The following is a 24,174-nucleotide window of genomic DNA, read 5'->3' on the forward strand; positions in this document are numbered from 1 at the left end:
CCAAATTCCCAAAATTATAAGTAGTAATGCTTAATGATAATCTCTGAGCACAAAGACCCTCCTTCCTGAATTTTTTAAGCCTGTGACAGCTGATAAGCTAGACTGTTGATGCCAGTGCCCCTGAAATTTTCATCTTTGAGGAAGGGTCTAAAGAGACTAATAGAGAATAGAAATTATAAGTGAATTCAGAAGAACAAGTACCTTGATATTGCTAGGAACACAAAACTTAGAGAAGGCACAGTCTCCTGGGACTCTGTGAGTGTGTGTTTATGGGGGAGGTGTGTCACTGGATTCTACTTGTTCTGCCCAGGAGTACAGGCGTGAGTCACTGCGCCCAGCCCATGAAATGTTAAAGTGGATTTATCATATAAGATCTGCTTACCCACGCTGGAGGATCCAAAAAACATACGTCTCATGACTGTGAGAAACAGATTTGTGAGGGGAGCCCCTGCAACCCCAAAAAGCTTTGTAATCGCTCTTGTTTATAGGTCAGAAATTCTAGTGGAAACTACTGCCACTGAACCAGTATAATTAAATGCAATGAGGATAGCTGGATTTTGGGGTGGCAAGGGCCAAGTGGGGGCACTTAATTGACAAAGACAAAGTGTGCATAGTTACTGTAATGGGCAGCAGATTCAATGCAGCAATAAGAATAGTCTGACTCACAGAGACATATGGCATTGATTAGTTGATCATGGTGTCCCGTGAAGAGAAATAGATGGGCAGTCTACTAAATTCTTACTTGATATATATAAGTGGATGAATTCTAGATTGAATGCACAGAAGTCTAACCTGAATCACCAAAATAGTCCTAGCCCTTCGATCAATTCCCAGATTTGAGCCAATTTACAGACCCAGAACACTATGAATAAAGAAGGACTCCACTACAGTACACTGCCAAAAATATATACCGCTAATTTTCTGGAGCTTTCCCCAAAGAGATCTATGGCTTTAGGGGTCAATGTGCAGTAGGGAAAATGAAATAATCAAATTTTTCAGGGATTACTGTATATTGCTTCTGAACTAGCAGTGATTCCAAAAGCCTCAAAATGTCACTGCAGTTCACTTGTCAGAGTTAATAGTTTATGGTGGTCAGGTGATTAATGGAGTTTTAGTTCAGATCTGTCTCACAATGCGTCCTCTGGGTCTCTAAACTTATCCTATGGTTATTTCCCCAGTTCCAGAATGTATAATTGGAAGAACAATACTCAGCAACTGACAGAATCCTCATACTATTTCCCCGATCTGTGGAGTGAGGACTCATGTGGTAGGAAAACCCAAGTGGAAGCCACTAGAACTGTCTTTACCTAGGAAAATAGCAAACCAAGAGCAGTATCACACTCCTGGAGAGATTGCAAGAGATCAGTAATACCATCAGTGACTTCGAATATGCAGATATCCCCATTTAACTCACCTGTTTGGCCTATGCAGAAGCCAGATGGATCTTGGAAGACGGTAGTGGGTCATTGTAAACTAAGCCAGGTGATGACTCCAATTGCAGTGCTGTTCCAGATGTGGTTTCATTTCTTAAGCAAATTAACACATTCCCTGGAACCTAGTATGCACCTCTTGACCTTGAAAATACTTTTTTTTCTCAATAACTGTTAGTAAAGACCACCAGAAGCAATTTGCTTTCAGCTGGCAAGACCTGGAATACACCCTCACCATCCTACCTCAGGCATATTGTACATCAATTTTCCAGCCCTACATCATAGTTTAGCTCACAGGAATCGTGATCACCTTTTCTACAAGACAACACACTAGTCAATTACATTGATGACATGCTAATTAGACCTAGTGAACAAGAAGTAGCAACTACTCTACACCACAGGGCTCCTCTAAGTATCCACTGGCTCCAGTTTGAAATCTCAGTATCCACTGGCTCCATGACTTTCATGCTGTTTTGTAAGGAAAAGGCTCTTCTGAAAACACTTCTGTGCTAGGTCTATGATGTATGATCTAGGAACTAACCTGCCATTGCTTATCATCATGACAGGGCTCAATAGAAAAGAAAAATTATGACAGGAATCTGAGGGTAAACCTTCAACAGAAAACCACAGTCTGTCCCTTTGGACCCAACAAGAGAAAGGGATGGTTTAAACTCAAGGTTTTTATGATGCCATGACCCTGAGTTAATGTGTGTATGTGCTTGTGTGGAGGGTGTGGGGAGAAAGCCCATTTCAGTAAACACATGTTCCCCATAGGTCTTCGGTCCCTCCCCCACCTTCTCCTGATGCTCCTGTTCCTCTCATTTAGACAAGCTTACTTGGGTGCCCCTGGGACAGTGACCCCAAAGCCTCAGTGCCAAACTGTCTAAGTTCACAATTAACTGAGACCCATCTCTGCAGAGACCAGACTGCTGCCCCTAACCTAACAGCAGCTCACAGTTTCAAGCACTAGCTGTGTGCCAGCCGTGCGATTACCACGGACATACTGCTCTCCCTTTAATCCTCCAAACAACCCCAGAAGGGTCTATTACCCTTTCTGCATTTGCCCAATGCAGAAAGTGAAGCCCAGCCAAGCAAGAGTCACTTGCCCAAAGTCGCACAGCTAGTAGGGAGCAGAGCCAGGAGTTGAAAGCCCCCTTTGATCTACCTCCAGAGCTGACACTATGACAGCGACACTGCCTCCCTGTGGAAACCAAAAGCAATAGGTCACTCTTCACTGCACTGGGGGGAAATCTGGAGGATGAATGTTCCAGAGAAGACTATTAAAAAAAAAAAAAAAAAAAAATCACTGGCCCGTGTAAGGTCTACTGAGGGCAATCAAGAAAATCTGAATGGGGAACTAAGACAGCGAGATATCTCAGTCCTCTGGACCCACCAGACCCAGAACCCTGTGAATAAAGGGGAGGCTGGGCCTCCTTGAGGAAGATGGCAGATAAAACCTTTCTCACTCACCTATTCCCTCACTTTCACAAGCTCTATCTTTTAAAAGTCATACATATACTTTAAAAGAGTTACAGCTTCTTCACAGCTCGCCTGTTGCAGCTTCTGCACCCTGCTGTGGATGTCCTGGGACAGGATAGTCAGGAACTGTTCCAGCACCAGCAACTCCAGAATCTGCTCCATGGAGCGCATCTCAGGCCGAAGTCACCCATGGCGAAACTCTAAGAGCAGCCTGCGGGTGTCCCGGGCACCAGCAGCCTCTTGGAAGCAGAACCCTCAGAAGCACAGGTGGGAGGCCGCCAGACTAAACCTTGAGTCGGGCGGTAGCAGCAGGAGTTCTGGCTCCAGGCGTAGGAACTTCCATAGTTTCCCTCTCACGGGAGGGGAACCCTTTCCGCTAGTGGGAACCCAGGCCAGAAGTCACCGTCAGGCTCCCAGACCACCTTGGCCCCGAAACCAGTTGTCCCCGCCGGCGAAGGCGCCCAGGGCCAGGAGAGAGGAATGATGGCTTCAGCAGGAGTCCGACATGCCCGGGTTTCAAGTTCCAGCCGGTAAGCCCAACTTTGGACCCGGCGGAGCTGTCTCCGGTAGCTTCGCCTCACTGGGCTTGGGACAGTGCAGCTCCTGCCCCCGTTTCGCTTCCACCAGGGCCTCCGGGAGGCACAAAAGCAGGCAGCTTTCTGCTGTCTGTCTTGGACCCACGCAGGACCAGGCCCCCTGTCCACACGCAGAAAGTCCTAGCACTGAAGTTTGGCGTCCACAGACCAATTTGTCAGCTTAGGACCAACGATAGGGCTGCGTTTCACGAACGACACCATTGCTTCAGGCGGCCATTGGATCAGGTCTCGCCACAACTCGCAGCTGACCAATCAGAAAAGAAAATTTGGCTCCAGGACGGGACCAGCGAGGGACCAATTGAAAGACAAGAGGCGGGGCCAGCAGGCAAACCTTAAGACCCCAGAGACTTCTGTGGCTATCGAAGGCAGAGGGTAATGGGCGGGGTCGCGAGATCGAAGCTTAGGTCTTGAAGATGGGGGATACTAAAAAGCAAATCCAAAGCCACTGTGAACTGCAGGCTGACGACCGGAGTCAAAATCTCCAGAATAGTTTATTAAAATGCGAATCCCCGGGTTCCTGTGAGATTCAATGCATCGGGGTAGCGGGTGGAGCCCCGAAACACGACTTTTTAACAAGCTCTCCCTACAAATTCTCCCCACACAGCCAGGTTTAAGAATCACTGACCGTGTCATAACAGATTTAAAGGTGGTCCCCACCCGCTCCAGTTACTCCAAGGCTCAAGGAGCAGAAGCGCGCATTTGGATCACGACCCGGGGTTCACCCCACCCAACACCCTGGGACTAAGAAGCGCTTAAACAGGAAACGGGAGCCCTTCCAAAACAGCTTGAGGCTGGTCGAAGCCAGGAAGAGTCCCAGCCCCTCCCACGTCAGCATCCCTGTGGGCGCACAGCGCGGCGGGCGGCGTGTGGCCTGTCGGGAGATGTAGTCCGCAGCGCAGCCCTGCGCCTGCGCCCTGGGCAGTTGCCGGTGAGCTTGGGAGAACCGTGGGCGCTGAGGCGGTGAGTCCCCGAGCGGCCAGAGGGCGTGGCCGTTCCCTGGGGCGCGGGCGCGGGTAGCGGGGCTCCTTTCCCTGGCCGGGACCATGCCAACTGGGTGATTCCAGCTGTGCCCCGGGCGGCGGGCGCGGGAAGGAGTGGTGGGCGGCGGGCCCCTATCCGGCCAGGGTCCCCGCCGCCACTCCCTGCGACCCGACCGGGCCTTCCCGGGAGTCCTTCTGGGCTGGGAGCTCCCCTTCAGGTGGCGGGACCTCGTCACCCAAGAGTGAACAGGGGCCGCGCCCGAGACACTAGCATCCGATTTTGAACCAGCTTTTAGACTTTTTAGGGACGTGTCACTCTTGCCGTTCCTCGAGTGCTCTCTACACACATCGCTTTTCTTATAGGCCCCATGAGGGTGGACTCTCTACGAGAGGGTTTGGAGAGAAATCACTGGTCCCATAGTGAAATGAACGTTTCTCTGGGAAGGGTCCATCAAAGGAAACCCGAAGGGTCAATTCCCTGGTAGACGTGGTGGATGGTTTTGGGTCAGTCAGGGAAGGGCTGGCCAGCTGTGAGGCTGGAGCAGATTAACGGATGGGTCCAGAGCCAAAAACAGCACAGTTCCTGGATGCCCTCCAGCAACGGTTAGGTGCCTAGACTCTGGGAAATAGAGGCCCCCTAGGAATGACTCCTGACAAGCAATAAACTTTAATTGAGTGCTTCCTCTGTGCTGGGCATGCTGCTATTCGCTTCCCATGCAATTGGATCCACGCAGAACATTTTATAAAGTAGATGCTATGATTATCTTCTGTTACAAACAGAGGCGCTGGGTGTCAGGGTCACACAGCTAGCAGGTTATCATACCTAAATCGATCTCCTAAAGTCAGGCTACCATCATGGTAAAGGGGGATACAAGGACAGAGTGCTGATTTGGGTTGACTGGGCAGGAAGAGAGTCATGAGTATGTTTTTTCCCCTTGAATCCCCTCCAGATAAGAGAACAACTACAGCAGCTGTCTCAGCACATGCAGAGAGAGAGGAACCATGGCACATGGGCAGATACAGGTCTTGAGACGTGTAGAAACATGTATATGACTGTCTCTGTGACCTCAAAGACTACACCAAGAACATTTAGACCTTTTGATTGCTGGAGAATATAGATTTTGACATAATCACCATTTCCCTCTGGCATTTACCATGTGACCTTAGACAAGTTGTTCAATCCCCCTAAGCCTCAAACCTCAATTCCCTCATCTGTGTCCAGGGGATAATACTAGTACCCAGCTCCTAACCTTGGGTGAGGGTTAATTGACTAGTATATGTGGAATGCTTAGAACAGTATCTGGCACATAGCATGAACTCAATATCCCTCGTTGAGAATGCATAGCAAATTCCTAATGGCCTCCCTATTGCAGTGTATTTTTCACATAGGAAATCCTCTTGGAATGCTGTGGTGGAGAGGAGTGGGGAAGGAAAGGCATGGGGTTAATGGGGGAATTACGCAGACTCGGTAAGGGCAAGAATGAGAGATGGACAATTTGCTGCCTTTGCAAACCATGGCTCTACCTAAGTTCACTTTGACTGAAGGCCATTAGGGGGTACTTAAAGCTAGATGGACTTTCAAAGTTTTATGGAAGTATTGTTAGTATTCCTTCTCCATTTCTTTTGAGACCTACATATATTCAGAAACACATGACAATTGGAATTGAACTGGGAATAGGTTAAATGCCAAGAGATCTATAAGGGTTCGTTTATTAATAAATTCAGGATCCTTAGCCTGAGACCATGGAATTCTAGAGCAGAGCTGTCCAATAGACCTTTTTGCAGTGAAGTCTATTAAGCATTTGAAATTTAGCTAATATTACTGAGAAGCTAAATTTTTGACTAAACTTAAAGTGTCACATGGGGCTGTTGGCTACCATATTTGACAGCAAGCACAATTCTAGAGGCTTTGAGATTATATAAACTTTTGAAACTAGATGCAGAATAGGACGTGTATATGTATTTTTCTAGGAAGTGAGTCTGAAGCTCTCATCAGATTCTCAAAACCAAGAGAAAAATAATGAACTGCTTTAGGTCTTTGGTAAAAAAGAAGTTAACGGAGGTTCTTTGGTAAAAAAAAAAAAAAAAGAAGTTAACGGAGGTAAGTAAGCCCTCTTGTGACCACTCCTGTTTCTCCTTTCTCATTTTTTTCTGTCCTTAGCTGTAGGTGGCTCCCTCCCACCCCAACGATTTCAGAGAGAAACGAGTTGGAATCTGAGAAGTGAGGCTCCAGATAAACTGTAAACTGCTGGAAGGGGGCGATGGCTGTGGCCCTGGGTTGTGCAATCCAGGCATCCTTGAATCAAGGCTCTGTGTTTCAAGAGTATGATACTGACTGTGAAGTTTTCCGTCAGCGCTTCAGGCAGTTCCAGTACAGAGAAGCAGCTGGGCCTCATGAAGCATTTAACAAGCTCTGGGAGCTTTGCTGTCAATGGCTGAAGCCAAAGATGCGCTCTAAGGAACAAATCCTGGAGCTGCTAGTGTTGGAGCAATTCCTAACTATCCTGCCCACAGAGATAGAGACCTGGGTGAGGGAGCACTGCCCAGAGAATAGAGAAAGAGTTGTGTCACTGATAGAAGACTTGCAGAGAGAACTTGAGATACCAGAGCAGCAGGTAAGAAAAGAATGTGGGATCTTTGTGATTGGTCCAAAGGAAGTAGCTGCGGCAGCTGGGACTAGACCACACATTTGTCTCTGTGTCATTCCCCAGCCTCAAGATTTCTCCAGAGTCCTTTTCCTTTTTCTCTTCTGCTGAACTCAGCAAATGAGTCAGTGCTTTTAACTCTTATCAGACTCTTTCCCTTCTATAACAAATAGTTTGTAATGTCCACTTTCCTATGCACAAATGAAATTGATAGATAGCATAATCTACCCACATACGTCAACCCAAAGCATCAGTAAATTGCTCAATGGCCTGAAGGCCAATTCTAGCCTGTTTATCTGTACTCTGTATGTAATGGTTTTTATCTTGTTGAAAGGTCATTGAAAAAGAGAGGAAGAAGGAGAAGAATTGACAGTGAATGTGCCCCACAGTGCCTAAAATGTTTACTATTTGGCTCTTTATAAAGTTTGCCAACCCTGAATCAAGTCTAGAAGGAATAGAAAGGAAAAGAAACATAGTTTGTTACAAATTGATAGGGATTTGTACATATACATGCTGAGGCCTGACCGAACGTCATGAAGTTGTCAGATGCTTGCATCTGTGCTTACAATCATTGTGAATGGGACAGCCAGAAATTCAGACTGATAAAGCTCAAGTACTATGAACAGTTTTCCTGCTCATCATGTGATTTTCCAAAGTGGCATATGACTCTTGGTAAATCTGAACAATAAGCAGTGTAGTCTTTGCTTTTCACATTAGTGCATTCCTAGAAAATTTCATTTGTGCTGAAACTATGCAAAAAAACACAAAACAATTGTACTTATTTGACCAATAGGGTGGGGTTCTTGACAGGTTCTTTTTACTCACATGAATGTTTGAGTGGGACATTCCACACTTGGTAGGGACCTGGAACAATTCTGCATTGTAAATTATGTTCCATTAAATTCTGATAGCCACCACCTGTCAGCATATCCAAAACTCCCCATGGGGACAATGGCACTGTCTGCCATTCAGAATGACTATGTAAAGCCTCTTTTCAGAAGTGCCATGACTGAGAGAGTGCAGTATCTTTGGGAAAAGGGAGCAGGAGCTTCCAGATGGGCATCAGGGATACTCCGATCTTGTCTATGGGGGTTCTCTGCAGGAGCTGTTAGCTTCAGGGCTCCTGAACAGGAGTCTTCTGAAGTTTTCTGTCTCCCTAGGGTACTTGGGTTGGTGGTTGCCCTTCCTTTCTCTGTCTCCTTGGTTTTGTTTACTATATAAGATTTTATCTTCATGTGGTCTAGACATTTGCTGCTGAATACAGTCACTACTAGTCATGTACAGCTCTTGAGCCCTTGAAATATGGCCAATGCAAATTGAGATCTGCTGTAAGTATGAAATACACACCACATGCAGAAGACTTGGTATGAAAAAAGTAGGTGAAATATCTCACTAATAATTGTTCATATTGATTACATGTTGAAATCCTGATTGTTTGCATTGGATTAAGTAATACGTACTATTAAGATTGGCCTTAACTTTTTAAAAAATTTATTCATATGGCCACTAGAAAATTTAAAATTACATGCATGATTCTCATACAATTCTACTGGGCACTGTTGGTCTAGACTTGAGAGTGATGGTTCTGGCATTTCCCCCAGGTTGATATGCATGACATGCTCTTGGAAGAACTGGCACCAGTGGGAACAGCACACATACCACCAACCATGCACCTAGAGGCACCTGTACTCCAGGTAATGGGACCTGCCCAGGAGGCCCCAGTAGCAGAGGCGTGGATCCCACAGGCAGGGCCACAGGAGCTGAACTATGGTGCTACTGGAGAATGTCAGCCCTTTCTGGACCCTGGTAAGACAAGGGTTTCTCTCCTTTCTTTTGTTTCTGTTTTGAGAGTTCAGGAATTCTCAAGGGTTGGGGTTGGGCTACAAACACCAATTACCCAATGGAAACGGACCACTCAGATAAAGAAGAGGAAAAAAATCTCTCTGGGAATAGTAGGGAACAGAGTACTTTGGATAGAACCCTGGGATTAGGAACCCTTTAAGCTAATGACCCTGATAAGGAGTCTTTTGATCAAGAATGTTACACAGGAAAACTATGGGAGTTTGGATTCTGGATAAGGACTCATTTCTCAGCCCAATTTTAATCAACAGGAACTGTGATGTCGTGGGCCCCTAGGGCCTCGGTTGCTTTCATGGCATCAGAGCCTTATTCAAACTTAATACTTTAGTAATATAGTCTCATTAGATCCTGTAAGATCAACCACTTACCACAGTCTAAAGGAAATATCTACCTCATTAAATCAGTACCTATTACAGTGTTTTTCAAACTGTAGTAAGCAGACCATTCGCAGCATGAACACCAGGGGTGTATGTTTAGCAGGCTCTGCAGGTGAGTGCTACACACACTAAAGTTTGAGAATCACTGGCCCAGACACAACAGGGGTTAGTTCTAGAAGGAGAAAGTCCAAGTGGAGAAAGGCAGCAGGATCACATAGTCCAGTTGCTCCTATATTTTATTCCCCATGGGGTTTTCTTTCTTTTTTTTTTTTTTTTGAGACGGAGTCCTGTTCTGTTGCCCAGGCTAGAGTGCAGTAGCGCAATCTCGGCTTACTACAACCTCCACCTCCCAGGTTCAAGCGATTTTCCTACCTCAGCCTCTCAAGTAGCTGGGATCACAGGCATGCACTACCACACCCAGCGAATTTTGTATTTTTAGTAGAGACAGGGTTTCACCATGTTGGCCAGGCAGGTCTTGAACTCCTGACCTCAGGTGATCCACCTGCCTCAGCCTCTCAAAGTGCTGGGATTACAGGCATGAGCCACTGCACCCGGCTTCTCCTTTGGGGTTTTCTTACCCAGTGTTCCCTGTACCTCTTCTACCCCTCACATTAAAGCTTTGACCCAAGTGTGGCCGGAATCCTCTCCCCTGACTCCTCCAGGCACTGTTTCAACATGGTGGCATGTTCAAGAGACTGTTAAATACTGAGATGACAGAAGACACATAAGAAATGAAAATAAGAACTGTCCAAGTTATAAAATGTAAATGTCTGATCCATCCATAACTAGCTCAGTACCCAGGATTAGTAACCATGTCCCTTTCCACATCATATTAATATCATTTAGTCATTTGACCACTATCTACGAGCACCTTTGAGGAGCCAGACACCATGCCAGACCCTGGGGATTCAGTAACATACAAGGCAGAAAAGCAGCTCTGGTCATCCTGGAGATTACAGTTCAGTGGACAATTCAGATATGTCGGTAGGACTTTTTGTCCTGTATGTGACAGAAATCGGAGAGTAAATTGTGTGTTGGGAGGAATAGAATGCCCGGGAGCATGGATAAGGGCCACCTAGCCAACTTTTGGCTGAGAGGGAAGTCTGGAGGAAGGAGGATCTGGGTTAAAACCTACAGGATGGATCAAAGTGAGCCTGTGGAGTGGTGTACATGGGAAGCAGAGAGGGCTGGGATCAAAAGCAACAGCATGTGCAAAGTCCTGAAGGGAGAGAGAAGACCTCCTGCTGCAGTGCAAGGGACATAGAAGAGCAGTGGGACGAGAGTGGCAATAGAAGAGGCTGGAGAGAGAAGCAAGGTCCTAGGTCATGAAGAACTTGTAGCCTCATGGAGAAGTCACACTTGATTATCAGGGAAGTGGGGAACCATTTTGAGGTTCTCCAATACCAGAGCAATACACACAAATTTGCATTTTAGGAGATTATTCTGGCTATAGTAGGAATGGGTACATACCACTGAAAGCAGGGACCCCATTTGGGAGGTTGTTGCCATCATTCAGGTGAGAGGATGTTGTTCTAAAGCAAGGGCATGTTAGTGATGATGGAGGGAAAATATAGTTCAAAAGATACTTAACAGGTGTGAAATAACAGAGCTTAGTGATTGACTGGGTGTCAGGGTGATGGAGAAGAAGGGATTAAGGATGGAATCCAGGTTTCTGGCCATTCAACTGGGTAGATGGTAATATTATTCGCTGACATGACAAACAAAAGAGGAAGATCAGATTCGACGGGTCAAGTTGAGTTTAGATTTGAACATACAGAGTATGAGGTGCTTGTGGGTCTCCAGCATATTTTTAAATAAAAGTGACAAAAGAGGAAAACTTTACAAGTATACATACTGTGGTCAAAGCAGAACTATGTAATATTGCCATTTATGTTCCAGTCTTTACATCATCTACATTTCATAGTCTATTGAGGAATTCTTAAAAAAAGGTCTGTGTTTATGTGTATATGCCTGGAACAAGTAGTAAAACTTAGCTAGTAATATTTGAAGTATAACTCTTTCTGTATTTGCATTCTGTTTCCCCATGTTAATTCGCTCCTTTTGTCAACATTGCAGGTACAGATATCACATAGTAGCAATATTTATCTGGTGTCAATATTTTGCTCTCTAAAGCACATGGAAATCTAGTATATTTAACAAAGGATAGATATAATTAAAAGATAAAAATTACAAATTTGGAGGACAGGAAATTATCCTTTTCTTATGACCGTTTAAAGTGATATATTATGCTTTGGAAAATGTTGCAAGGCTTATTCTATTATTTAAAGGTTACTTAAACCTTTACTTTAAACGAAAGTATATTTGATGTATCACATGAAATACGTTCTATTGTAAACTGAATGGAAAGTACAAGATGCCAGCTGAGTGGAGAAGAAATTCAAAAGTAATGGAAGAAGTCAATTGATTTTATATTAACGTTTGGAACCTATTTCCTATCAGCAAAAAATTAGGTTGTTGAGTATATGTGAATTGTGCATATATATTTTTTTCATGTAATATAACTGAAAACACATATACACATTCATTGCAAACTAAAAGAGAACTTAAGTGAACAATATAAAGTGATCTAAGGAAGACATAAACTTTAAAACAAAATCCCTTATTTGAATTCATACTGGACACTTTGATGCCAGAGATAAGCAATAATATTAGAATGTCTGCAATCAGAAAGAAAAGCAGCAAGGAGACGCTGGTCCTAAAAACATAAAATATATCATGCTTATCTTTGAAAATATGGAGTTCAAAATTTGTATACCAAAACTGGATTGCATTTTGAGTTGTCAAAGCCTTGGGTTTTTCATTTCAATTGATGAGGTTTCATTTGGAATGTCTGTGAAATGTGAAAGATCACATCTTTTTGGTGATGAAGGATATGAGAGATGAAAATTTAAAGTAAATTATAGGACAAACAAATGCTGTCTAGAAAGCATCAGAAGATTCTTATAACTTAAACTTCCTCAGATTATTCTACTATACCAAAAAATTTACCATAAGCTAATATCTAACCCCTAACTATAGTAATGACATTTCTTGGTGTAGTGAAGCTCTTATGAGACAGTCTTTGCTAATGGGGCTTAATGAAGCCATTGCCTGAGTATAGGATGAGGAGAACATTCAGTGAAGCACCTTCTTTGTTAATCTCCAATTGCTTTTCCCTCTTTGCATTGGATAGCTATTGAAGGGTAATTAATTATCCCCAAAACTTAGCAGCTTAAAGGAAAAAGTATTTATCATGTTACTGTTTTTGAGAGGAATTCAGGAGTGGTCTACTAGATGTTTATGGCTCAGAGTCTCTCTTGTAGTTGTGAAGATGTCAGCAGGGACTGGCAGGATGCCTCAATTCCTTGCCAAAGGAATTTCTCCATAGGTTACCTAAGTATCCTTATGATGGGGCAGCAGGCTTCCTCCAGAGCAAAGGATCCAAGAGAAAGCAAGGAGGATGACACAATGTCTTTGATTTTAAATCAACCATGCCTGGACTTAATAGCCTTTTACTTAAAAAAAAAAAAAAATCAAAAACTGATTTCCTTTTTTTTCTTCAGTTAACTTTTCCTAAGTAAAATTTCTTCACTTAATTTGGTCAAATATAATATATCTTATCATGGATCTCTTAGTTATAGCCAGAGGATGAGTTTAACATCCTGGGCAATATAGTATTGTCATTGGAAAACTAATGTTCTAGACTATGGTCTCCAAACCAGGAGACATGATTAAATTTAAGGTAACAGGCTTTGGTTTCTATCTGTAGGGCCCTCCTTTTTTTCCATTTATTTATTTTTTGAGATGGAGTCTCGCTCTGTCGCCCAGGCTGGAGTGCAGTGTTGCGATCTCTGCTCACTGCAAGCTCTGCCTCCCGGGTTCAATTCTCCTGCCTCAGCCTCCCGAGTAGCTGGGACTACAGGCGCCGGCCACCATGCCCGGCTAATTTTTTATATATTTAGTAGAGTTTCACCATGTTAGCCAGGATGGTCTCAATCTCCTGACCATGGCCTCCCAAAGTGCTGGGATTACAGGCATGAGCCACCGCACCCAACCTTTGCTTTTATTTTTAATTGATATGTAATAATTGTACCTATTTATGGGATACAGAGTGATATTTTGATATGTGTGTACAATGTGTAATGATCAAATGAGGGTAATTAGCATATCTATCACCTTAAACATTTATCATTTCTTTGTGTTTCTCATTCCTGTGGGAGCTAAAAAAAAGGGGGCTCATAGAAGTGAAGTGTAGGGCCCTTCTCTTTTTACTGACCAGCAGTTAATGTTTCTTCTATTACTGTAAAACCACTCATCCAATAATAGTACTTTACAGATAGCTTACATTGAGGGTAAAGAGAAGAGCCCCCTGACAGAAGTAGGCATTAATGCCTGCTTTTTTATTGCCACTCAACTTTGACCCAGAAGCCATAGAGCCAAACTAGAAAACATTTGGAGAATACAATATATGCAGGTATTGATACGATAAATTTCTAGAATTGGGATTGATTGATTAATGGGCATTTAAAACTTTAATAGATATTGTCAAATTGCCTTCTGAAATTATTGTACCGGTTTATCCTCCCACCACAATATATAGGAATGCCAAATTCTGCTCATCTTCACTTATCTTTGCTATGTAAGAGCTATAGCTGTTCTCGCTATGTTGGCCAACAGACAAGGACAAATATATCTGTGGAAACGCTTTCAGTAAGCGTCAGTTTTATTCAGCATTCGTGGTGGTATTTTATTCAATATGTAAGAGTAGAGGATGGGAACTGATACCTAAAAGGTGAGACATGGGTCAAAAGTGAATGGGAATTGGTTTTAGCTGACTTGGACTGTGAAAATAAGGTTGAGAAATGCAAATAAACTGATAATAGTGTCCAGAAGTATCTGAATATTACTCAGGACAACAGGGTTGGGGTGGGGTGTGCTACACATATAAGAAGTGCTTTAGGTTGACATCCATGAAGAAGCTCAAGTTTGAGCACCATGTTTTCACATCCAAGGTGTGGAGACTCCTGATGCACCCAGTTTGGGGCCAAGCTTTTTGAAAGCTGGCACCAGGAATATGATGCTGGGGACAAGGAACCAAAGCAAAAGTACTCAAATCTCTGTAATTTGGTGCTGTGCAGAAAGTAGCAGCTAGACTTGAGGGCCAATATGGGAGGCCCATGAGAGGCCCATGAGACGCAGCTGCCCTTAGATCTCATGGGTACCAGATTCTGCTTCCAGGGCTGCATTTAGTCCTTCAACTAGGTCATAGAGCTTCTTTTACCTAAGGAGCAGGTGTCTGGGCCTGGTTTTGAAGTGATATTTGATGAAATCTATAACCTTAAGAGTTTCAAGTTTGTGCTCTGTAAGATGAGAATAGCCATACGAACAATTCCTGTCATTCCCAAAACTGTTTTTCTGGCTTTCATATTGAAATCTCCTGGGCCTCCAGGCTTCTACCATCCTAAGTCTTTGCTACTTGCTGCTCTCCCCAGTTTCAATTCCTTCTCCCTTCTACTTGATGGCAGCTTTAATCAATGAACTCCAGTTTATTTTTTCCACTAACTTAAAAATTTTTTTTGTTTAATTTGTGTGGGTACATACTAGGTGTATATATTTATGAGGTACATGAGATGTTTTAATACATTGCATGCATTGCATAATAATCACATCATGGTAAATGGGGTATCTGTCTCCTCAAGTATTTATCCTTTGTGTTACGAACAATCCAATTCTACTCTTATTTTTTAAATGTATAATTTCTATTTTTTGGGGGGGGCCTGTTCCACCACATCATTCAATTATCCCACTCCTGGGTTTAAATCCAAGCATTGTTAACAAAATAGTGAGTTTATGAAACATTTTATTGGAAGTGTGTTTTATATTTCTTAATCTAAAATCTATTGTTTTTTTCCCTGTGAAAATATGAAATAAAGTATTTTACACTACTTCCTAGGATTTGATATAATGTACTGAAATCTAAATTTTACTTCAGATTAATGTTAGCCAAACTAATTTGTTAATATCATTTAATGATGTCAATATTTAAATGTTTTTTTCTATATTTACATCTTTTTTTAAATAGCATTATTGAAATATAATTCACATACCATATATTGTCACCCCTTTGAAGTGTACAATTTAATGTTTTTTGGTGTATTCACAATATGTACAACTGTCACCGCAGTCAATTTTAGAATATTTTCATCACCTCAACAAGAAACCCTGTACCCTTTAGCTATCACCTCTTGGCCCCCATCTCTCCCACTCCGAAGCAACCACTAATTTACTTTCTGTCCCTGTAGATTTGCCTATTCTGGATATTTCATATCAATGAAATAATACAATATGTGGTCTTTTATGACTAACTTCTTTCACTGAGCATATTTTCAAGGATCAACTTTGTTGTAACATGTATCAATACTTTATTCCTATTTATGGTTGAATAGTCCATTGTGACGTTATACCACATTTTGTTTATTCATTCAACAGCTGATGAACGTTTAGATTGTTTCTATAGTTTGGCTATTATGAATTATGCTGCTATAAAAATTTGAGTATGACATTTTGTATTTGTATATGTTTTCATTTTTCTTGGGTATATACCTAGGAGCACAATTGCTAGGTCATATGGTAACTCTATGTTTAAACTTCTCAGGAACTTCTCAACTTTTACAAACTGGCTGTACTCTTTTACATTCCCACCAGCAGGGTACAAGCACTCTTATTTCTTCACATCCTGGGCGACATTTATTATTATTATTTGACATTTTTATTCTAGCCATCCTATGGGTATGAAATAGTGACTCATCGTGGTTTTGATTGTGGATTTGATACTCTTCTTTCTTTGAAGAGTAACAATGCTGAACATGCGTTCATGTGCTTATTGGTCATTTGTATATTTTCATAGATCTATTTAGTTCCCTTGCCCATTTTTAATTGAATTATTTGTCTTTTTATTATTGAACTGTCTGTGTTTTTTATACAGGTGACCCTTGAGCAATGTGGGGGTTAACGGTGCTGACCTACTGTGCAGCTGGAAATCCATATACATAACTTTTGTTTCCCCCACATTTAACTACTAATAGCCTACTGTTTGACTGGAAGCCTTACTGATAACATCAGTGGTCAATTAACACATATTTCATATGTTATATACTGTATTCTTACAATAAATAAGCTAGAGAAAAGAAAATGTTATTAAGAAAATCATAAGGCAGAGAATATATTTACTATCCATTATGTGGAAGTGGATCATTATAAAGGTCTTTATAGCAACACAAATGAACTAAGACAGTGTGGTACTTCCATAAGAATAGACATGTAGATCAACAAAATAGAGGAGAGTTTAGTCTCAGGGGTGGCAGAGGTGGAAGAAAATCTGCCTATAAGTGCATTTGTGTAGTTCAAACCTATGTTGTTCAATGGTCAACTGTGTATTCTAGATAAAAGTCCCTTATTAGACATATGATTTGCCGATATTTTCTCCCATTCTGTAGGCCGTCTTTTCACTTTCTTGATAGTGTTCTTTGTAGCCCAAAAGATTTTTTTAATTTTGATGAAGTCAAATGTAATTGTTTTTTCTTTTGTTGTTTGCCCTTTTGATGATTTAAGGAATCATTGCCTAATCCAAGGTTACGAACATTTTCCCCTGTGTTTTCATCTAACAGTTTTATGATATTAGCTCTTACATCTAAGACTTTGATCTATTTTTCATTAATTTTTAATAGGGTACAAAGTAGAGGTCCAAATAATATTTTTTTTTTTCCCATGGAGACATCCAGGTGTCTCAACATGATTTGTTGAAAAGGCTATTCTTTTTATATTGAATATCCTTGAAACCCTTGTCAGAATCAGTTGACCACAGGACAGATATATGGATTTATTGCTGGATTCTCATTTCTATTCTGTTATGTTTAGTTGGTTTATAGTATTTTCTTTGTCTTGTATTATTGATCTTCTGCCTAGATTTTCTATCTGTTAGTGCAGGGAGTTATTGAAGTGTCCAACTACTATTGTTGAATTATCTGGTTCTTGTACTATTTCTGTCAGGTTTTGTTTTACATATTTTAGTACTCAGAAATTAAGTGCATACATGATTATAATTGTTATATCTTCCTGATGGATTAATATTTTTATCATTATAAAATGATCCTGTATATCTTAGTAATGAGGTTTTTTGTTTGTTTTAATGTCTCTTTTGACTGGCTGTCTTGTGGTTGCTACTTGTATGATATATCTTTTTCCATCCCTTTACATTCAATCTATTTGTATCTTTGAATCTAAAGGATACCTCTTATACACAGTATATGGTTGGATCTTTTCAATCCAGTCAGACCTTCTCTGCTTTCTGATTAAATCATTTAATCTATTTACATTTAATTTTATTTTTGATGTGGTTAGATTTATATCTGCCATTTTGCTTTCTGTTTTCTATATGCCTCAAGTCTTTTTTGTTTCTCTATCCCTCTTTTACTGCTTTCTTTTTCATTAAGTAAATATTCCTCATGTAATATTTTACTTTAATAATTTTACTACTTTTGTTTCTTTAGTGGTTGCTCTAGGATTTACCATGTACATCTTATCATTGGTTTCAGAGTTATACTAACTTAATGCCAGTGAGATATAGAAATGTTTCTCCTATGTAGCTCTGTTCCCTTTTCCCCCTTTTTGTGATATTACTATCATATATATTACATCAAAAATGTTTTAAACCCAAGAATACATTGTTATAATTATTGCTTTATATAATTTTAAGACTCTTAAGAAGCTGAAAGAAGAAAGGAAAATATATATTATAACTTTTGTTATATTAACATTGTTTATCATTTCTGGTTTTCTTCATTTGTTCCTGTGGATTTGAATTACCAACTGGAGTCATTTCTTTAGTCCCATACACTTTGCTCTTACCCACCTCATTTCTGCTGTTATTGGGAAATATATTACATTTCTCTATGTTGTATGCCCAGCAATACACTATATACATATTTTTATACAGTTGCCTTTTACATCTTTTAACAAAAGAAAGAAGCAGTAATTTTCATTTATACTGTCTTTTCTCATTACATATTTATTTTTACTTATGCTGCTTTGTCATGTGGATTCAGATTACCATGCATTTAGATTATAAGTCAGTATTTTGTATCTAAGCCTTTGCTATTCTCTCCTATTCCAAGTTTCAATTGAAACTCCATCTTTTACTTCACAGCAGCTTTCTTTTGATCTATTACCTTCAATTTTATTTGACCTGTTTCATATTACCCTGTAATTTCACTCTTAGCTTTGAAATCCAAATGAAAACAAAATAGTGAATTTAAATAGCACTTTTATTTGAAATTCAGCTTTTGTTTCTTAATCTTGAAAAGGAAATTTTTGTTCATGAAAAACTAAAATGAGATGTTTTAGTCCACTTCCTCTGCCTTGAATATAATGTTCTGGAATTTAAATTTTCCTTCAGATTAACATTAGTCAAAATAAATTCCTAATGTCATTTTAATAATACTAATATTTAAACATCAGCCTACATTTAGATATCAAATTAGTAATTTACAGCCTACATTTCATTGAAGACCAGTAAACTTGACCAGAGATAAAGGAGGAGAAGAAGGGGCTCAGAAAAGAGGATGTAAGCAATACCAGCTGTCAATGAGGAGAGGGGTGGTCAGACAAGGGGAGAGTGAGTGGTTAGAAACTTCACCTGGCTGTCCTTAGATTGACACTTTGAAATACTATTTTGTAGTCATTTTGGCTAATAGTCATTTTTACCTGTATGAGTCATTTGGGCTAATTTTAAAAGAATCCACTTTTAGACTTTAGCTGAAACCAACATAAATACTGCTTTTGCTAGGTTCAACCCAGTTCAATTTTCATTTAAATTCAAAAGACTCCACTGAAAATTTTCCAGTAAACACTTTAACTACTACTTTCACCTCTCTCTCTTCATTTAGCACTCAATAGCAGTGTTTTCCAGTATTAATATGGCAAAACTTTATGACATTTATTTCATATTTTAGCTCTAACCTAAGCAAATCTAGTATCAAAATAGATGCTGAAATGATTTAGTGCATTGATTTCAGCGCACAATTTATTCACTCACCTTCCATAGATTAGAGAATAGCTTTGAATTGAACACAACCTCATTTTCATTTTGCTCTTATCTTTTAAAGAAAAGACTGTTGTAAGAGACTTAGGTGAAGTAATAGTAATGGAGTAGGGGCCGGGCGCGGTGGCTCAAGCCTGTAATCCCAGCACTTTGGGAGGCCGAGACGGGCGGATCACAAGGTCAGGAGATCGAGACCATCCTGGCTAACATGGTGAAACCCCGTCTCTACTAAAAATACAAAAAACTAGCCGGGCGAGGTGGCGGGCGCCTGTAGTCCCAGCTACTCGGGAGGCTGAGGCAGGAGAATGGCGTAAACCCGGGAGGCAGAGCTTGCAGTGAGCTGAGATCCGGCCACTGCACTCCAGCCTGGGCAACAGAGCGAGACTCCGTCTCAGAAAAAAAAAAAAAAAAAAAGTAATGGAGTAGGAAGTAGATACTAAGAGGCTATGTGTCCAAGAAATCAGCCTAAATTTTGGAAAAACCTTTGATGAACCAAACTGTAATGCTTCCCATCTTTCTTCTGGCCAGGATATCCATTACCGAAACTTGACATGAACTTCTCATTGGAGAATAGAGAAGAGGCATGGGTGAAGGAATTACAGGATTCTAAAGAAATGAAACAATTACTTGATTCCAAGATAGGTAAGTAATTGTTCTTTGATATACTAGGGGAAAAAAAAAGAAAAATTTAACCTAAATAAAGATAAAGAGTTTGGAATTCTATTTAGGAATTTCTATGTTCCTACCACTGGTTTAACATAACTCTTCATTTTCCTTCACTTTCTTTTCTCCATGGAACACAATATCATCTGCAATTTCTATTTCTTTTCTCAGGTTTTGAGATTGGGATAGAAAATGAAGAAGATACTTCAAAACAGAAAAAAATGGAGACTATGTATCCATTTATTGTAACTTTAGAGGGGAATGCTCTCCAGGGTCCCATTTTGCAAAAAGACTATGTACAGTTAGAAAATCAATGGGAACCCCCCCCAGAGGATTTACAGACAGATTTAGCAAAACTGGTAGATCAGCAGAACCCCACTCTGGGAGAGACACCTGAGAACTCCAACTTGGAAGAACCTCTCAACCCCAAACCCCATAAGAAAAAGAGTCCAGGAGAGAAACCTCACCGATGTCCTCAGTGTGGAAAATGTTTTGCTCGAAAGTCACAACTTACTGGGCATCAGAGAATTCATTCAGGAGAAGAACCTCACAAATGCCCTGAATGTGGGAAAAGATTCCTTCGTAGTTCAGATCTTTATAGACACCAACGACTTCATACAGGGGAGAGACCCTATGAATGCACTGTATGTAAAAAGCGATTCACTCGGCGATCACATCTTATAGGGCACCAGAGAACCCATTCTGAAGAAGAAACATATAAATGTCTTGAGTGTGGGAAAAGTTTTTGTCATGGATCAAGTCTTAAAAGACATCTGAAAACTCATACAGGTGAAAAACCTCATAGATGTCATAATTGTGGGAAAAGTTTTAGTCGACTGACAGCTCTTACTTTGCACCAGAGAACCCATACTGAAGAGAGACCTTTTAAGTGTAATTATTGTGGGAAAAGTTTTAGACAGAGACCAAGCCTCGTTATTCATTTAAGAATCCACACAGGGGAGAAGCCGTACAAGTGTACTCATTGTTCTAAAAGCTTCAGACAGAGAGCTGGCCTTATTATGCACCAGGTCACTCACTTTAGAGGACTTATTTAAGAATCGCTGAAACAGGTCCTACACAAATTGACACTAACTCAAAAAAAATCTTAACCTGCAGCAGGCTGTTTGTCTTGGAAGCTTTTGTTTAAGCTTATAAGATAGACAGCTATTTTTTTTTTTTTTTTTGCTAGTTTTAAAACCCATCTTCCAAGCTATATGAATTTTAGAGTATTTATCTATTCTTGTGATTTTCTTAGATTTGATTTCTTCTGTCAGCACAACTCTTCTTTTTTTAATTACAATGAAAAATTTTGTGTTCCAAGGCAACTGTATCATAGGTGTAAACATAAAGCATATAAATTATGACAATCCTTTTAGAGGTAGGGTCAATATAGTGGATAAACATGTCTATCAGATGTATTGATTATAGCAGTACTATAGTTATTCTGCTGTCATTATTAAAGATGATTATATTCATTCAAAGCTTTAGATGTGTCCCATGTGGCAAGAAAGGAGACAGTGAATTTTGTCAAACAATAAAAATGTGTCAGGAACACAAGGATGAAGGGGATGTCATTTGCCTGGTAAGAACTGGGTTATTTCTACTGAAATTTTTTATGTTTAAAGAAATTAAGATTTTAACCTTTACTTTTGAATTTTGCAAAGTTTGCTAGTCTGCTTAGTCAGCAGTCTGTGGTAATGCTGCTAAAAGCAGAGTATTAATCTGGTAATTTATTTTGTTCACAGAATAAGTAAGCTCTATGTCTGGAAGAATCCATTTGGCAATTGAAATTATACAAGCAGGATCTAATTTAATTGTGATTGACTGAAGAACCAGGGTCTTTTGCTCTCCTTTGGTATTTCACTCTCCTTTGGTATTCAGTCATGTGTCTTTCAGTGCTTTTTAAAATTTTACCCATTCTTTAATTTAGTGTCTCCATATGTGTGTGTCATAGAATACTTAGTTCTGCTAGATATTCTGCAAATATATTTGGGAATTGCTTCCTGCTGTTTCGCCTTCTTAGATTCATAGTGCACATCAGCATGTGAGAATCTCTGAGAGGTCTTCTAGAAAGGAGGGAAAAAGCACCTCTTTTGGCTCAATGTTTTCCAAACTTATTTGACCCCAAAACCTTTTTCATATACCCAATAATAAGCTACAGAACTAATAATCTGCAAATGTCTCTTGGAACACACTGCCTTAAACAGATATTTCTATAGCTATCAGTATAGTTAAGTTGCTCCCAAGCCTAGTTATCTCCAGTTGTTTTAAGGGTGTTATGAAAAATTCTTAAAATATATATGAATTTGTATAACACACACAGAGACACACACACACACATATACATACATACTACTTTAAGGGGGTGAGGGTCACTAATTCAGATAATTTTTAAGTTGCCTAGTGATTCTCAATCTCTTTGAATTTTACTTATATTTACACACACACACATATGTATATACACATATCATTTTAAGAAGATGAGGATCACTAATTCAGATAATTTATAAGTTGCCCAGTGATTCTCAACCTCTTTGAATTTTACTTATAATTACATACACACACACACACACACACACACACACACACGTTGCTACTTATATAAATGTTCTCATGTAATCATGGTAACAGCTCAAATTCCCAAAGCAAGGGAAGACTTCTCATTGTCAGTTAAACCTGTTAAAACATGAAAATATTCATTGAGCCTAGTTCCTTGTTATAAAATACAAGAAATAGGACATTCAAGCATTTTCCCTTTATGAAGATACTCAGTCATTCTTTCCTTAAACTACAATTAGGGAAAGTATATCTCTTCTATTCCTTTGAAGTTCTCAAAAGTGATGTAAGTACTTTGGGGGTATCTACTATGTGCCTAACTAGTCCTAGTCCTGTTCTAGGCTTAGTGGAAGCTAGTAAAGAAATGTAATTCATGGATCAGGCTCATAAAGATTTTATAATATTTTTAGTTAAACAAGAGTTGGGAAACAGGTGGAGAAAAATGCAAGAGAGTTTGTAATTAAGTGCCAATTATACCAATTGCTAGACCTAGGATGTATCTTTAATTCTTGTCATCCAGGTCCTTGTGTGATGCTGCTATAAGTCTGGGGCTCAAACTGATATCCCAGTAGCAATAAACGTATAATATGGGAGGAGTCCGAATGTAGAGATGAAAAATACAGAATGTGATGGCTTCTCTTTTCTCTCTTGTGGAATTGCATTCAAACCAGAACAGTGCCTTAGAATGGATGTGCCCAACTGCTCTGTATTTATGCAATATTTTAATAAAGCAGAAATGTATGTGCTCTTCCTGCTTCACTTGCACTAATTAATTTTTTGAACAACTTAGAGCTTCTTCCCTGAACAGTGGCAACAAGCATGGCAATTGACTCCTGTCCTCATCCCAAGTTGGAATCGCTTTTCTCTCTGCAACCATGGCACTGTGATTATGCATCATTTTTAGCATTTAATATAGTCCATTTTTGGCTAGTAGGCTTAGTTGCAATCATAATATGAGTTGTGTCCTCCCTCTCATTTATATCAAGTATACTTGACTAGATTTTTACAAGTTAGAGAATGTCTAATATTCTTTTTTACAGTGCCCTATATATAAGAATTAATACATATTTGTGGCATTGAATCAAGAAACACGTGAAATAGTTCTTGGAAACAGATAACATATTTAGAACATTACATGGATAATTATACTTCTATGCCTAATTGTACTTCTCAGCATTTCAAAAAGATAAGGGCAAAATATGGTACCTACCTCCTAGCTATTATAAAGGGGAAAATACAGTACCTACCTCAAAAGTACTATGAAGATTAAATGAAATATATTTTGCTCTGGCCCTACACACTGTAAGCTTTCAATAAATATCCCCCATGTTATATTCTCATTCTTTGTAGTTTAATGATAAAAGCATTTAAAGCTATAGATTTCTTCTCTTTATGGCTTTGGACATCATAACTTTTATATGTAATGTTCTTATTAATTATTTCAAAATTGTTGTTTTCATTATAATTCCTCTTTGACTTAAGAGATGTA

General features: G+C 40.0%; 2 protein-coding genes across 8 annotated transcripts in view; one reads left to right on the forward strand and one right to left on the reverse strand.

Moving 5' to 3' along the window:
• ZNF75D (zinc finger protein 75D) overlaps nt 1-4,250 on the reverse strand; it is a 44,005-nt gene extending 39,755 nt beyond the window's left edge. For 3 of the 4 annotated variants that reach the window (XM_021932717.2, XM_017954406.3, XM_003918315.5), the window contains exon 1: nt 1,415-4,250. The gene's annotated coding sequence lies outside the window, so the exon portion shown is untranslated. The remainder of the gene's footprint in view (nt 1-1,414) is intronic. The other variant, XM_009198313.2, reaches the window with a different exon arrangement.
• Nucleotides 4,251-4,362: 112 nt separating this feature from the next.
• ZNF449 (zinc finger protein 449) lies at nt 4,363-23,439 on the forward strand. 4 transcript variants are annotated; one of them, XM_017954403.3, is made up of 7 exons: nt 4,363-4,465; nt 6,647-7,100; nt 8,732-8,936; nt 19,995-20,108; nt 20,301-20,918; nt 21,612-21,711; nt 21,875-23,439. In XM_017954403.3, exons 2-6 carry the CDS (start codon nt 6,747-6,749, stop codon nt 21,665-21,667), a joined length of 1,347 nt encoding a protein of 448 aa, XP_017809892.2. In that variant the 5' UTR covers nt 4,363-4,465; nt 6,647-6,746; the 3' UTR covers nt 21,668-21,711; nt 21,875-23,439. The 4 variants fall into 4 exon arrangements, 3 of the variants coding, with proteins under 3 accessions (XP_017809892.2, XP_017809891.2, XP_003918363.2); XR_002519510.2 differs by having other exon boundaries at nt 20,301-21,711; XM_017954402.3 differs by having other exon boundaries at nt 21,612-23,439.
• The last annotated feature ends 735 nt before the right edge of the window (nt 23,440-24,174 follow it).

This window comes from Papio anubis, chromosome X (assembly GCF_008728515.1).
Source record: "Papio anubis isolate 15944 chromosome X, Panubis1.0, whole genome shotgun sequence".
Taxonomy (NCBI): domain Eukaryota; kingdom Metazoa; phylum Chordata; class Mammalia; order Primates; family Cercopithecidae; genus Papio; species Papio anubis.